Here is a 14,783-nt window from a genome sequence, read left to right as displayed (position 1 = left end):
GAGCGAAGAGAGCCAGTGACGTGCCTTATATAGACAGTTTTACATCACTTTCCTGCATCTCATCTGTACCAATGATAGCTTAGCTTGATTTAGGACAGCCCAGGGGTCTGTCCACTTTTTCTGCACATGTCTGTTGAAGGCCATTTTTCTCAGATACTTAATCCTTGAGTTTGGAGCAGACCTTCCTAATCTTGTTAAACTAAGGAGGGTTGAGAAATGTAGAGTTCCCAAGACCTGACTCTATTAGTCCAAGTATCTCTATTGTTATTGATCAGGAAATAGCTAAATCAGATCTTCTGAAGTATGGTCTGATTAGGGTTTTAGAATCCACATCCCCATGTTATGCACTGTCCTGCAATTCTTAACAAAGATCATTCAATTGAACATATATGCAATAGGCAATGAAGATTCACTGAAGATTTTTGATTATGGACTAAATGATCAAAGTAGGATCTTTTTAGGAAGATTTATTAGGCAATAATGTAAAAGATATACTGGTGAGGGGATAAAAGGGAGGCAGGAACCCCATGGATCATGTTGGCAAAGACATGGCACATGTGCCCTGGTGTGCCACAGGGGGTTGCTCCATTCCCCATCTCCACAGCCCTTGAGGATAATGTTCACATGCCCCACCCCTCCACTCAGCAATCCAATGTGAGCATTTCCTCCCTCTGCTCTCTGGGGTAATGCAGAGCACATAGGCAGCTTGTAGATGTAGTTTGGGCACATGATCTCTAAAAGGTGTGCCAACACTGTCCTAGACTATCACACTAATACAGAAGTGGAAAGAAAGAGTATAAGAATTCATGAGGGAGGTAGAAACACAATAGGCCTGTCCAATTGCTACGATATAGAGAATGAGGTAAGAGGCAAAAATGTTAGAGGAAGGACCAGGCTGAGCAGGATAGATGATGAGGCAACCATGGAGCATATTTAATTTGAGATGGCAAGAAGGCATCCAGATAAAAACATCCAGGAAGCAGTTAGTAATTCAGGACCTGATAGTTGGATTTGAGAGTCTTCTTCATCATTGGGATGATGAAACCCATGGGAATAGATGGAGCACTAAATGGGTACAAAAGAAGTAAAGAAAGTTTGGAACAGAATCTTGGAGCCCAACCCCATTTAAAAGACAGGAACAGGCCAAGAGACCAAAGGAAACAGAGAAATGGTCCACGAGGTAAGAGGAGAACAATCAGAGTAAAGTGTCATAGAAGCCAAGTGAAGTAAGGCCATTAAGACTTATCAGCAGTGATAAATGCTATAGAAAAATGAAGGTCCAAAATAAGAAAAAGATTCCTAATATTTGGTCATGAAGACATTATTAGTGGCCTTGAAGGTTTGGTAGAGTAGTAACAGAAAATTGAATAGGAATAGAAAAGAATATGTTTTTTTTTTCCTAGCAGTACTTCGTACTTTCACAAAACTGACCACATAATAGGACATAAAAACCTTAGTAGAGTGGCAAGGATGTTAGTAGATATTTAACAGATTGTAAAGAAGACTGTGCTAGGTGCCAGAATCAGAGAGAAATGTAAGAATGTGACCAGGAGGACAGTAGATAACAGTATCAAGAATTAGAAGAGGGTATTGTAGTCAAAAGTCATGAACTGAAAAAGAAAGGGTATAATTATAGGTTACATTCTGTTACTTTATCAGATGAGTTGGGAGTGAGGAGAGGGAGTCAAATCTCCCCTTCCCTTATATTAGAGTAAGCCTGGAGCAAGCCATAAACAGGTAGCCCCTGTTCCCTCTCAGGCTCCATCCTGACCTTTATAACATTCCTAGTGACACAAAATACATGCATGACCAAAATAATTAATTCTCTTAAACTCTCCTAATTTTATAATTCCCTTAATCATATTAACGATTCTACCTCCTCATTTTGTCTTGTTTGTACTTGTAAGAGAGAGAGGAGGAAATAGATGGAGATATTTGCTCTCTTTGCTTAGCTGCTCTTAGAAGAAAGAGTTCGTTATTGAATCTCTACCAGTCTTTTCCTTTTTAACTTTTCATTGTTTCCATTTAAATTTCTAAAACAATTCGTTATATTATCTTCTTTCACTTTGTCTATTGTGTGTCACTTTAATACTTTCCAAAATATCTATCAGAGGAGGATATTGAGAGTGGTATATAAATATGCCACCTACGTTTGCTAGTGTTGATCTGTGATCTCAGAGCAAGAAATATAGTTCTATGGATTCTAACCACCTCTTATTCTTAAATGACTTGGATTTCTTGATAGGACAATCGTCTACCTCTCTTTGGTGTATGTGCTGGGCCACTTGATCAAGTCTTTGGGTGCATTGCCAGTCGTGGGAGGACATTTAGTTCACACGTAAGTAACATCACAGAATATATGTTCTCTTGGGTCATTCTTGAAATCTACAGTTCCTCCCTTTCCCCCCTGTCCCCAGCAAAGCGATCTCTTGCTCTTCCTTAGAAATATTAGAGAGAAAAATCTTCTAGGGTTAGGGTACTCTGGTCTACAGTGCTTTTTCTCCGTAGCCTCATGATTTTCATTGCAGTAGTAATAATGTACACTGACATTGTCAGAATCCTTATCCCTTTCTTATAGGGTTCTATCCATGATTGGCCTCTTCCTGATCGCACTGGGGACAGGAGGTATCAAACCCTGTGTAGCAGCCTTTGGTGGAGACCAGTTTGAAGATGAACATGTAAGAACCATGTGGTTTTAGTATCTTCTTTGACTTTTTGAAGTTGGACCCAGCCTTCACAAATGGGGAAGGGCATTATAGAGGGCTGGACTAAGAATGAATTGAAAGGTTCATCAATGAGAAAACTCATCAAACAGGCTAATAACAGAACAGAAAGGGTTTCTATCTATCATCACTCTTAGTTGAAAAAGCCTTCTTTTTTTCTCAGTAACCCCAGTCAGTAAAGGAAAAATAAGTGTGAATGGATGGATGAGCCAAGTAAAAGTGGCTGAAATGAGGATCTGTGGATATGAGAGCCCATAAGTATTTCAGTTTTTCCTACATTTCTAGCTTCTTTTTCATTCTTCTCCAACTTTTCCTTTGTCTTGACTTCTTCACATGCTTCTTTCTTTCTTTTTTTTCCCCTAGCTCTGGTCTTTCTCTATCTCACTGGGTCTATTTGTGCTTTTATTGTTGTTTTTCTACCTGTTCTTATCACCTTGTGATTTCTGATTCATGAGAATTTTCCTGGCAAAGAAAGTGATATTGTGGGGGGCAGCTGGGTAGCGCAGTGGATTGAGAGCCAGGCCTAGAGATGGGAGGTCCCAGGTTCAAATGTGGCCTCAGACACTTCCCAGCTGTGTGACCCTGGGCAAGTCACTTGACCCCCATTGCCTAGCCCTTACCACTCTTCTGCCTTGGAGGCAATACACACTATTGACTCCAAGACAGAAGATAAGGGTTTAAAAAAAAACGAAAGTGATATTGTGGCCCAAGAGAAAAAGGTAATTGCTAATATTTATGCACATTTTAGGATTCCAGCCTATAATTATGTCCAGAGGGTGGGGAGAGGTCACTGGAATTTCTTTTTCCCTCCAATCATTCCAATCATATTCCATTCAACTGAGAGAGTCTTTGATCATGGGCTAAGATTGTTTGCAAGGCAATTTGTCCCTAAGTGAATGGGCATTAGATTCATCTGCTGGCTTTGTGAATTAGAGAACTGGGCAAGTGTGAATGGAAATAGGAAGGTCCACTTGAGATGGGGAAACAAACTGGAAATAAAGGGACTGGGATACTTGAAGGGCTGAGTAGTTTGCAGGGCCACGCTTTGTCTGAAGGAATGCTTTTACTAATTCTTACACCCCATCCTCTTTTCTGTAGATGTGAAAGGAAAGTCTTTCCAGCTTCCCTTTTCCAATTCACAGTTTACTATTAATTCTACCATTAAACTTTCAGACTGGTTCCCTGGCAAGTTCCAGATGAAATCTTCTGTCTGGCCAATGTTTTCTTTCTTTGTCCTTGATTCTAACATGCTTCCTCTCCCCATTGCAAACCCCCCCTCCCCACTATACAACCCATATTATTTGGCTTTGTTTCTGGGTTTGATGAGTAATGCTGAAGATGACCCAAGTCTCTAAAGCATAATGTAGTTTGCAGAGATCATGGAGTGTACACATCTATGCGGTGTCCCAAAAGTTCTGGTGCAGGTTTAAGCTCTTAGGAAATATGCTTTAATAAAACGTATTAACCTTTAAAAATAAGCTTAATCTTTAATAGCTCAACCACACTATCATTGGGACATTATCATTGTTTATTTTAGTTTTGAGTTAAGCATGTCAGGGAGATAAGGATTGTAGGAATGTGTGCTTGTGTCTGATGATAATGATGGTAAATTTGTCCTGTGCTTTTTTATTTTCCTTTAAAAACATTTTTTTTCCCTCAGGTAAATGAAAGGAGCAAGTTCTTCTCAGTTTTCTATCTGTCCATCAATGCAGGGAGTTTGATCTCCATGTTTGTCACACCCATGCTGAGAGGTTAGAATTCTTTGTTAGGGGCCTGGAAAATGGTTTTGCTATTATGGAGTGGGAGATTATTTTTTTCAAAGAGGGTTTGGGGAAAAAGTAAGTATTTTCTCCTATTTAAGTTTGCTCTGAAAGGAACTGGATGAAGCAGTCCTTATAAAGATGTCTTTTTCTCTCCCTGAGGAAGGTGATGTTGTGGCAAAGTATATGGAACTGAGTTGTAGAAAAGCTAAGCCCCAAGGTAACCCTGCTTTCTCTATCCTCTCTCCAGGTGATGTAAAGTGCTTTGGAGGAGATTGTTATGCATTAGCTTTTGGGGTCCCAGGAATGCTAATGATACTAGCACTTGGTAAGTGGGCAGGGGAAGGGAAGGAGAGAATCCCTCCCTTTTCACAACCAAATTCACTAGGTCAAAGACCAGCCCTATGAGCAAATGGAGGATGCTTCAATTTCTTAGGATAGCCAAAGGCACATTTTAGAGTGAATTGACTCATAGATGGCTGTCCCCTGCTCTGTCCCAATGACACAAATTGAGTTCTTTGAGTAACCAGAACTAGAAAATCCAGATTTTATCTGTTAATGTGCTGGTTAGGCTAAGTCTGATGCAACTGAATCGAGGTGATTCCTCGTGTCCAACCAAACCCCTCACCCAGAGCCTAGCTCTGGAAAGAGGGGCAGGGTTGGTTACTTGGGTTACATAATCCAGGGGCAGCTCTGTGTGTTTTTGTTTTTAACCATTGACCTTAAAATACTTTCCTCTCCTGAGGCCCAGTATGACATTTCTTGGAATGGGTCCAACCCCAAAACAACAAGAACTTGATAGAGAAATAGTAGCCCAGGGATTTAGCATTTAGCTTAGTTTTGATTGTTCAGAGAAGACAGAAATCCCCAGATGGTTCATTTACATGGGCTTAATTTCTCTAGAGGGCCATCTTGTCTTTCTTGCACCTCTTCTATGCCATTTTCCTCCCATTATTCCCATTACATACTTTCCTAAGTGTTTCTTCAGTTGTCCTCTGACTAATCAAATTGACATGCATTTATTAAGTACCTACTATGTGCCAGGTACTGTGTGTAACAGAATCAGATCTGCCGACCAATCATTTCAAGTTCCTGAGTGGGAATACAGAGACATAGAGCTCTACTGGTTCATCGCAATCATTATTAGAAAGAACAACAACAACCTCACCTTCTGTCTTAGAATCAATACTAAGTATAAGTTTCAAGGCAAAACAGTGGTGAGGTGAAGACAATTGGGTATTGGAGAGGGTACAATTTAGAAATATTAAGGGATTGATTTTTAAGAGATCTAGAAGAAAGGTTACCAATTTACCATGATGCTTCCAGTGGCTTTTTGTTCTCATAAATGTGGGTACTTCTTTCATTTAAAGAGTGCACCCCCATGTTTTATTGCTACAAATAAATATTCCACAAGGGGTTAACACAACATTCTAGAAACCATACTCCAGATTTCTTGACTTTTCATAAGACTAATAGAGCATATATACTGTGCCTCAGTAATCTCACACTTTACTCCCTGACTAGTCAATTTTTTGCCCTACCCTTTTGTCTTACATTTTTGATTATATCTGTTGCACTGCTTATCCCGTTATATATACATCTAACTTTTCCTCCTCTGAATTGGCAAGAGACCTCTCACTTAAATTCTTCAGACTGGCATATTCTATATCTCTTAGCCATACAATATCACTAGAATATTGACACATTTTTTTCAAGAAGGTTGAGATTATTAAAATGTATGCAGTGATGGACTGACTCTATGGGCTGTCCCTTCAGCTGTATATCATAGCCTGGCATTCTGTATCCACTTGGTTTTCCCCATGTGGGTAGTTTGCCAAAACCCTTGGGAGATTAAAATAGGAGGTTCCGTTGCAAAGTTCCTGAGCTTGATGCAATCAGAACAAATTAAAAAACCTAGGCTGGAGGTGGGGGAGACGATGACCAATTTGGGGTTTATTTTTGGATTAGAGCCAAACAGACCAGTACCTGCTTTGCAGTGGACAGTTTTAAGGAATTGTTTGGGGCATGGAGGTTAAGTGACTTTCCTAGAAGGTCATATAGATAGTATGTGTCAGAAGCAGGACTTTTTTTCTTAAACCTTTACTTTTTGTCTTAGTGACAACTTTAAAACAGAAGTGCAAGAGCTAGGTTAAGTAAGCTACTAGAAATGTCTGCAGTCAGATTCACACTTAGGTCCTCTTGACTTCAGCTCTGTTCCCTGAGCACCTACCTGCCCCAAGAGGCAAGACTTCAACCCAAGTAAGTGACTTTGAGATCAGCTCAATGGCCCATATCAAGCACATGCCTAATGGGAATAATCTACATACTTCAGCATTTTTAAGAACTATCTGTTATAGTCAATGGATATGAGTCTCCTCTTACGTCATATATAAGTACAGACCATAACCATACCATCTCATTTTGAAAATTCTTGTACATGACCTCAGCTTCACAATCAATCTATAATAAACATTTATGAAACTCCTGTTATGTGTTAGGCACTGTGCAATTGATTGACAGTTTGGAGAATAGGTCCCACTGTGTTTATCATTTGTTAATTTCCAAAAAGCATAGTAAATACATCACAAATTCAAAATTTCAAGGCACAAAAATTACTAACTGATATAACAACTGTGACTAAAATTTGGAAACTCTCAATGTGGTAAGATCAGCTTAAGCACTTATAGGCACAGGCGTTCCCCCATGGCCCCTCCAGATACATTCTTATCTGCTTGATTTGGCAACCAAAATTTTTTTGAAAAATTCACTTTGAATTTTTCACATACTGAAAAGAAAATTAACACTGATATAACTTTGCTTTTTGTATGTGTATGCACAGATTGTCCATTATTGAGATGCATAAAGATATCTTTGTTAGCAGTTTTTATCGAAAAAAAATTTAAAACCTGGTCTACATTTTCAATAAGCCCTAGGCATAGAGCTTACTATCTCTTGGAGCTTAGTCTGGAAGAAATAAAACCAAGTATGATTTCTTTCCCTGATCAACAACCTTAGCCTGAAGAAATTCTGATCAGGCTAAGAAAGAGGAAGAAATGGTCTGATACAGGGGCAGGGAAAGGTGTAATGAGACTTCCAGAAGATTCTTTCAATCCCTAAAATGAATTACCTTTACCCTTATATTTTGATTCCTGGGATACACATGATTTAAATTGTAATCACATGTGATTGTGTCTGTTAATATGAAGTATCTGGTGTTTTGTTCATCCTTATTAATATGCCTAGTTTTATGTTCCCCATTGGAGCAGAGAGTTAACAGATATTTAACAAACATTCGCCATGTGCCAGCCATAATTTGCATTCTACAGGATCCAGCAAAACCTCATATATACATAGTAGATGAAAAAATGAGCCTGACATCCATTTCCTCATACCTCACCTCACAATTGAGATTTCTCCATATCTCCATGCTCATATCCAATAGTATTTAATCCAAAGCTAGAGATCAAAAGGCAATGTTTTCCATAACCCCTCTCTGTGTGTCACTTACAGTTGTATTTGTTCTTGGAAGTAAGATGTATAAAAAGCCTCCCCCTGAAGGAAATATAGTGGCTCAAGTCTCCAAATGTATCTGGGTAAGTCAGTGAATCTTTAATCTCCATTTACAACCAGACATGTAACAGTTAACTTTGGGGGCTAGCAACATTGGTACAGGATTTTATTCTATGACCTTCTGAGTCTATTCTATCACAGCCTCCTTTTCCAAGTTTAGATTGTCATTCTAGCTGTGTTTAGATATCTTCAAAATGGTAGAATTCTCTTGTGTCCTAGTTAGATAAGGGTATGAACCAGAGCCTAAGAAGCAGAAAAAATAAGCTATGGAATTCTAGGATTAATAGTAAGTGATTTAACCTAGAAATTTGGAAGTGAAATGGATGAAGCTGATTTTGGTTGGGAGAAGATTTCTATCTTTTTTTTTTCTTTTCTGATTCTCTGCTGGTTCTTCCTCAGTTTGCTATTTCAAACCGCCTGAAGAACCGCTCCAGGGAAATTCCAAAGAGAAAGCACTGGCTGGACTGGGCTGAGGAAAAGTATCCGGTGAGTCAGGGTTATAGAATTGAATTATCTGCTTATCAGTGGTAACAATCAAGTTCTGGCAGATGACTGACTGATCATCTTTCCTTTACCTTTGGCTCCTAGGTGCCATTTCTAGTACTACTTAGTAGTGTCTAATTTTTCCACATAGCTACTCCCAATTCCTGATACAAACAAGTTAAGATGAATATAGAAGGCAAGCTCTGTTTTGGAGATCTGGTGGCTATATGACTCGGGAGAGATTCTATAGCCTCAATTCATTCACCTGTTCTCTAGAATGTCATTGTCTTCCTGATTTCCAATCTAAGTCCATCCTGCTTTTTAAGCCTTTTCCCTCACTCACCTCTGATCCAAGCTATTCTCTTACTGCTTTCTGGCCCTTTGTCCTTCTGACGCATGGTTCAAGCAGATTATTTTGAAAGCTCAGTAAGTTTTGTATTTTTCCTTCTTCTTACAGAAGCAGCTCATTTTGGATGTGAAGGCACTGACTCGTGTGTTGTTCCTTTATATTCCACTGCCAATGTTCTGGGCTCTTTTGGATCAGCAGGTAAAAAAAGTACCTTAGTAATAATTTAATGCTATGCCCTTCCCAAGTTTCTTCCTTCCATTTCCTTCTACCATAGAAAATGCAACAATATGTGTTTTCTAGGGCTCTCGGTGGACTCTGCAAGCAACTAGAATGAATGGTAACATGGTGAGTAGATGTGATTTTTGCCATGTAAGCTATTCTTCTGATTTGTATCAAGGGGATTAGCTTCTTCGCCAAGTCATAAATTACCCATTTGTATTAATTTTTTCCATCTCCTTTTGGAACAGGCATCTAATTTCTTTGGTATAATAAATGCCCATATGAGGAAACTCCATCTGCCAGTGAAAATTAGCAAATTGTTCTGAAAGTTATTCTTACAGAGGTTAATTTTCATCTATAAAATGGGGCAGGTGGACTAGATGACTGAATGTTGTTTCAAACTCAAGAGCTCCGATTCTAAGTGACTTCTCACACAGTCAAGTCAGTATGTGTCAGGCTAGCTTTGAAATCAGCTTTCCTCCCTACAAGTCAGTGCAATAGATGCTGTGACATTATTGTCCCCTCCCCCCCCCAATTTTACAAATGAGAAAATATTTTATAGATTTTCTTTCACAATCTTGGCATATACTGGTCACATGTGTTTATGATCTAGCTTCTCACATTTCAGAGTTTTAGTAATGCTTTTTCTTTTCACGTTTCAGGGATTTTTCGTGTTTCAGCCTGACCAGATACAGGTAGGAGCCCTTCCCATAGCCATGACTCTATTCTTCTTGTCATTCCTTCCCATTTCAGCAATTAGATGGTAGATGGTTGAAGAGTAGTAGGGGAAAATAGATTAAAAAAATATATATATATATATGCACACACACACACACACACACACACACACACACACACATATATATATATATATATTTTGTCCCCCAAGGCAGCAAAGGAATGTGTGAAGAAATCACCTTTTCCCTTTTGAAATATAGATATTCTTTTTTCTTAAAAAAACTCTTTCCTTCTGTCCTAGAATTAATACTAAGTATTGGTTCTAAGGCAGAAAATTGATGAAGGTTAGGTAATTGGGGTTTAGGTGACTTGCCCCGGGTCACAATTAGGAAGTGTCTGAAACCAGATTTGGACCTAGGAATTCTCGTCTCCAGGCCTGGTTCTTTATCTACTCAGCCATCCAGCTTCCCCAGTATTATAGATTTTCATGATACTTTGCTTAACTGGTTCTCCTGTTATCTAAAAAATTGCTTCTAGGTCTTCTTTGCTGTCGACTCTTCACTTGTGCTTTGTCCTCACCATGTCTTTTCTCTTGATGCTCTCCCTCTTGTGGTCTCATGAGCTCTCAGGGGTTGAATTATTCCTTTTTCAGAAGATTCCCAAATCCATAGTCTCTCTCCAGTCACACATCTTCAGCTATATTTTAGACATTTCAAGCGGGATGTCTCAAAGGCATCTCAAATTCAGCATGCCCAAAACACAACTCCTTTTTCCCTCCAAACTCTTCCCAACTTTTCTATTACTTGGTGCCACTTTCCTCCAAGTCACCTAGGCTTGGTGGCATTCTTGACTCCACTCCACTTGACCCCATATACCCAGTGCAGTAATCATTCTTCCTTGTCTCCATTTATATAACCACTGCTGTTTAGGCTCTCACCACTCACTTGAAGTATGGCAAAAGCCTTCTCACGTGCTTTTGTTATGTCTCCTATAATGTCAGCCCCTTGAAGTCAGGGACTGTTTTTTAAATTATACCAGCAAGGATGCAGCTGAGTGGCTCAGTGGATTGAGAGACAAGCCTGGAGCCCAGAGGTTTGGGGTTCAAATCTGACCTCAGACTCATCCCAGCTATCTGACCCTTTGGAAATCACTTGACCCCCATTGCCTAGCCCTTATCACTCTTCTGCCTTGGAACCAATACACAGTGTTGATTCTAAGACAAAAGGTAAGGGTTTAAAAAATAAACAACACCAGCAAGTACCTTAGTGCCTGGCACAAACTAATTACTTAACAAATGCATATGGTTTATTTAACTGACAATGTGATGGTGACTAAAAGTGCAAATATCTGGAAATAAGTGGGAAATAGGACACTGACTTTGCATGCCCTAGAGATCCTGGTCGGAGTAGTAGTGAAGACACTGGGGCTTCCATTCATTGGATCTGGGTGATGTGTCTATTATAGATTAAAGATGCTTTCACAGAGGGTAGACTGGGACTGGTATCCTTCTTCCCACCTGGGGTATTATTTTTTTATGAGTTATTATATCTCTGTTGGGACATTAGTAACTGGTCTGGCTTACATGGCATTACAGGTGCTGAATCCCCTTCTGGTGCTTATCTTCATCCCCATGTTTGATCTAGGACTCTACCCTCTGATCAAGAAGTGTGGAATCAACTTAACGTAAGTGCTTACTGCACCATGAGAAACTTTATCCAGGTTTGAGATTGATGTTGATATTGATAATATTTGCATAGCAATACATTGAAGTTAGTTTGCAATAGTTTCTCTCCTATCTCATATTTATTCATGTCAAGAATTGCAAATTCCCATAAAATGAGAAGTGTAATTCTCTTTTTTCTAATTCCACATATAATTATCATTATAAAACTTTTAATTCAGGCTTTGTAGTAATAAGACCCATTTTTTTTTTCTGTGAGAGGAGAGCGTATAGGAGACAACTTTGTGGATGAACAACTGTTGTACTATGTTTGCATGAGATGATATTTTAAAATCATTTAACACATTTCCTGGCACATAGTTGGTGCTTAATAATGTTGTTCCCTTTCCCATTCCCTATGTTGCCTCTTCTAAGGAGTTCTTAGTATTTAGAAACATAATTTGAATGAGGTGGGACCTAGTCATTGTAGATGAGAGTCAGATACCTCCTAGGCAGGGAGAGTTGCTAATCTTTTTTGCCTTTAACCTTGACTCTCCCAGTTTAAATCTAGGAAAGTGGTTCTAGTTTGCAGAAGACATTTTATAGCATCCTCTCATTTCCTGCCTAGAAGGGGCTAACTTTTGACGGCTATCCTGAAATAGCCCTTTGTCCCATGCATTCCCTTCCTTTCCTTATACAGGTCTATTAGGAAAATGGCAGCTGGCATGATCCTGGCATCTCTAGCATTTGCAATCGCAGCAGCTGTTGAGATCAAGATAAATGTGAGTACCAAGCTAAGATTCAGATACATATGAGTTCCAATACAAAATGAAAATGTCTTATTCATTCTACTTACTTAGAGGAACTATCATCAAAAATAACACTATTTTTTCTGTCTCATCTGTCCATACATCTCATGAATAAAAAAGGAAAATAAAGCCCTTATACTAATCATGCATATGCAAATCCCAGGAAAACAAATCTCCATATTTGACATGCCCGAAAATGTTTCTTTTTGTTTTAATTAAGTTCATCACCTCTCTGGCAGGAGGTGAGCAGTATGTTTCATCTTTAGTCTTCCGGATTCAAATTTGAATGTTGCATCAATTCTTTCAAAGTTTTCCCTCTATAATGTTGGCAACAATAATAGTAAGCTACCCATGGTTTTATTAGTGCAGCTAAGCCTTTCACAAACACAGATGGGTTAACTATCTGCACTTTTTATCATTGGTTTTTAAGAATTGATATAGCCTAACTATTTGATCCCCTGGTGCCAAACTTCTGTCTCTCCAGAAATTTGAAGTCTCTCTAGAAGCACTTAGGTTGGTCCTTGGATGACCAATACATGGTATTTCCTTGGGATTACACTCAAAGGCTCTCCAGATTAATAGAACCTACCAGAACTTGTGCTCCCCTGTCATTATCGAGAACCAAAGGTCACCTCCTTGCCAGGAGGTGTCAGAATTGTTAACTTTAAAGAGACTGTCCCAAATGTCTTAGTGTAGTATTTAATGCATTTTAAAGCTTTAATGGTTTAGGTGTACTAAGACTTTTGAGACAAGCTTTATAATGCTTTGACAGCTTATAAACTGCTACTTAATTTTCATTTCACAAAGGAGAATTGAAATTCAAAGATGCTAGATCATTTCCCCAAGGTCCGAGAGGTGGTTATTATAGCCTTAGCTACAATAGGTCTAGGAACCACTTCTTCCAGCCACTTCAGATTGCTGCCTGCCTAATTCAATCTTCTGTTTCCAGTTAATCTTATTAAATTATAAATGTATATGATGCCAATGCTAGGCACATAAAAGTCACTCAAAAATGGTTCATTGGGTTCAATGACTTAGTAGGTAGAGCACTAGATCTGGAGATGGGAAGTTCTAGGTTCAGATCTAGCCTCAAGACACTTTATAGTTGTGTGACCCTGGACAAGTTATACAACCCCAGATGCCTAGCCTTCACTGCCTTGGAACTGCTACTTAGCATTGATTCTAAGACAAAAGGTAAAGGTTTTATTTTAATGGCTTATTAATCAAATAACTTATATCTGGGAGGTCAAGAAATGAAGTTTCATGCCAATAAAAAAAAAGAGAGAAAATATCCTATCAGCAAATCTTTTCATTGATATCAGTTATGTCCTTCTTGTAAATTCCTACTTCCCATTCTCTTCTGCCCTGTGTTTCCCATGCAAATGCAAGGAAGACCTACTCTCTGAGGGTGATCCAGGAAATCATTGAATCAGAGAGAGTTGCTGGATACTGTAAGATTAAAAATTAATATCCAGTACTCCAAGTATTATGTTTTATAAAATTTATTAATAATCACTTGAAGTAGAGGAAAGAGAGAAAGGAGAGAGAGAGAGGGTAGGGAAAACATCCAACTATATACAAACATGAACACCCCATGTGATGAAGAGAGGAAAGGAATTCTGGGGAACATAGTCCTAGGGTTCAATATTTTCTAATTACACATTACATGATATAATCAATCAATCAATCAATCAATCAATCAATACCAAGGCAAAGTTGGAGAACAGGACTGAGTTCCATGATGCTAATGACTCTTACATGCTGCTTATTATCCTTAGGAACTAACCCCACACAAGCCAGGAGGCAAAGAGGTTTACTTGAGGATCCTGAATCTAGCAGATGATGAAATTAAAGTGGAATTAATGGGTTATCAGAACAAGTCTCTGTTTCCAGAGCCCATCAAGCCCTTTCAGGTGAGGAAGGAAGAAACGGAATCAGGATGGTCCAGGATCATACTTGCGTGATATCTCCATTTATCTGTGTGGTAATTTAGAATGGCCCAGCCAAAGATCTCCTAGTTCATTGACCTTCTAAGGGCAAGAGTTCTTGACCATGGGTCCTTGAACTTGGATGGAGATACATCTTTATTTCAATATAATTGCTTTTGGAATCTTATATATGTCACATGTTTATAAACATTATTCTGAGAAGAAAGGGGTCCATGGGTGGCACCAGACTGCGAAAGGGATCCATGATACAAAAATGGTCAAGGTCTCTTGGCCTAGAGCAGTGATGATGAACTTTTTAGAGACCTTAGAGAGCGAGTGTCCAAACTGCAATGCTCACACTGCATGTGAGCCCCCGTCTTATCCCAGACGAGGAAGGGAGGAAGCACTCCCATTGCCTGCTGGGCAGAGGGGATGACCATGTGAGAAATGTCCTCGGGCATGCATGAGGAAGGAGAAGCAAGCAGCCGCCTCCAGCAAGCTATGACCCATGTGCCATAGGTTTGCCAACATGGGTCTAGAGCATTCACCAGCTTGGCAATAAGGATTACTCTCTGAATTGTATTTTCATTTATATCCATAATGA

The 14,783-nt window shown here is 39.1% G+C and overlaps 1 protein-coding gene across 1 annotated transcript in view; it reads left to right on the top strand.

Moving 5' to 3' along the window:
- Window positions 1-14,783, top strand: part of SLC15A2 (solute carrier family 15 member 2) — a 44,943-nt gene that overhangs the window by 15,662 nt on the left and 14,498 nt on the right. Inside the window, exons 4-15 of the mRNA XM_001363437.5 lie at window positions 2,246-2,338; window positions 2,579-2,678; window positions 4,384-4,474; window positions 4,734-4,811; window positions 7,994-8,076; window positions 8,453-8,539; window positions 8,994-9,083; window positions 9,186-9,230; window positions 9,767-9,799; window positions 11,377-11,465; window positions 12,143-12,224; window positions 14,030-14,164. Coding sequence (XP_001363474.3) covers window positions 2,246-2,338; window positions 2,579-2,678; window positions 4,384-4,474; window positions 4,734-4,811; window positions 7,994-8,076; window positions 8,453-8,539; window positions 8,994-9,083; window positions 9,186-9,230; window positions 9,767-9,799; window positions 11,377-11,465; window positions 12,143-12,224; window positions 14,030-14,164 — 1,006 coding nt within the window. The remainder of the gene's footprint in view (window positions 1-2,245; window positions 2,339-2,578; window positions 2,679-4,383; window positions 4,475-4,733; window positions 4,812-7,993; window positions 8,077-8,452; window positions 8,540-8,993; window positions 9,084-9,185; window positions 9,231-9,766; window positions 9,800-11,376; window positions 11,466-12,142; window positions 12,225-14,029; window positions 14,165-14,783) is intronic.

The sequence above is a fragment of the Monodelphis domestica genome, chromosome 4 (assembly GCF_027887165.1).
Source record: "Monodelphis domestica isolate mMonDom1 chromosome 4, mMonDom1.pri, whole genome shotgun sequence".
Lineage (NCBI taxonomy): Eukaryota > Metazoa > Chordata > Mammalia > Didelphimorphia > Didelphidae > Monodelphis > Monodelphis domestica.
The sequence above is the reverse complement of the archived record's forward strand: the minus strand, read 5'-3'. Positions and strand labels throughout refer to the sequence as shown.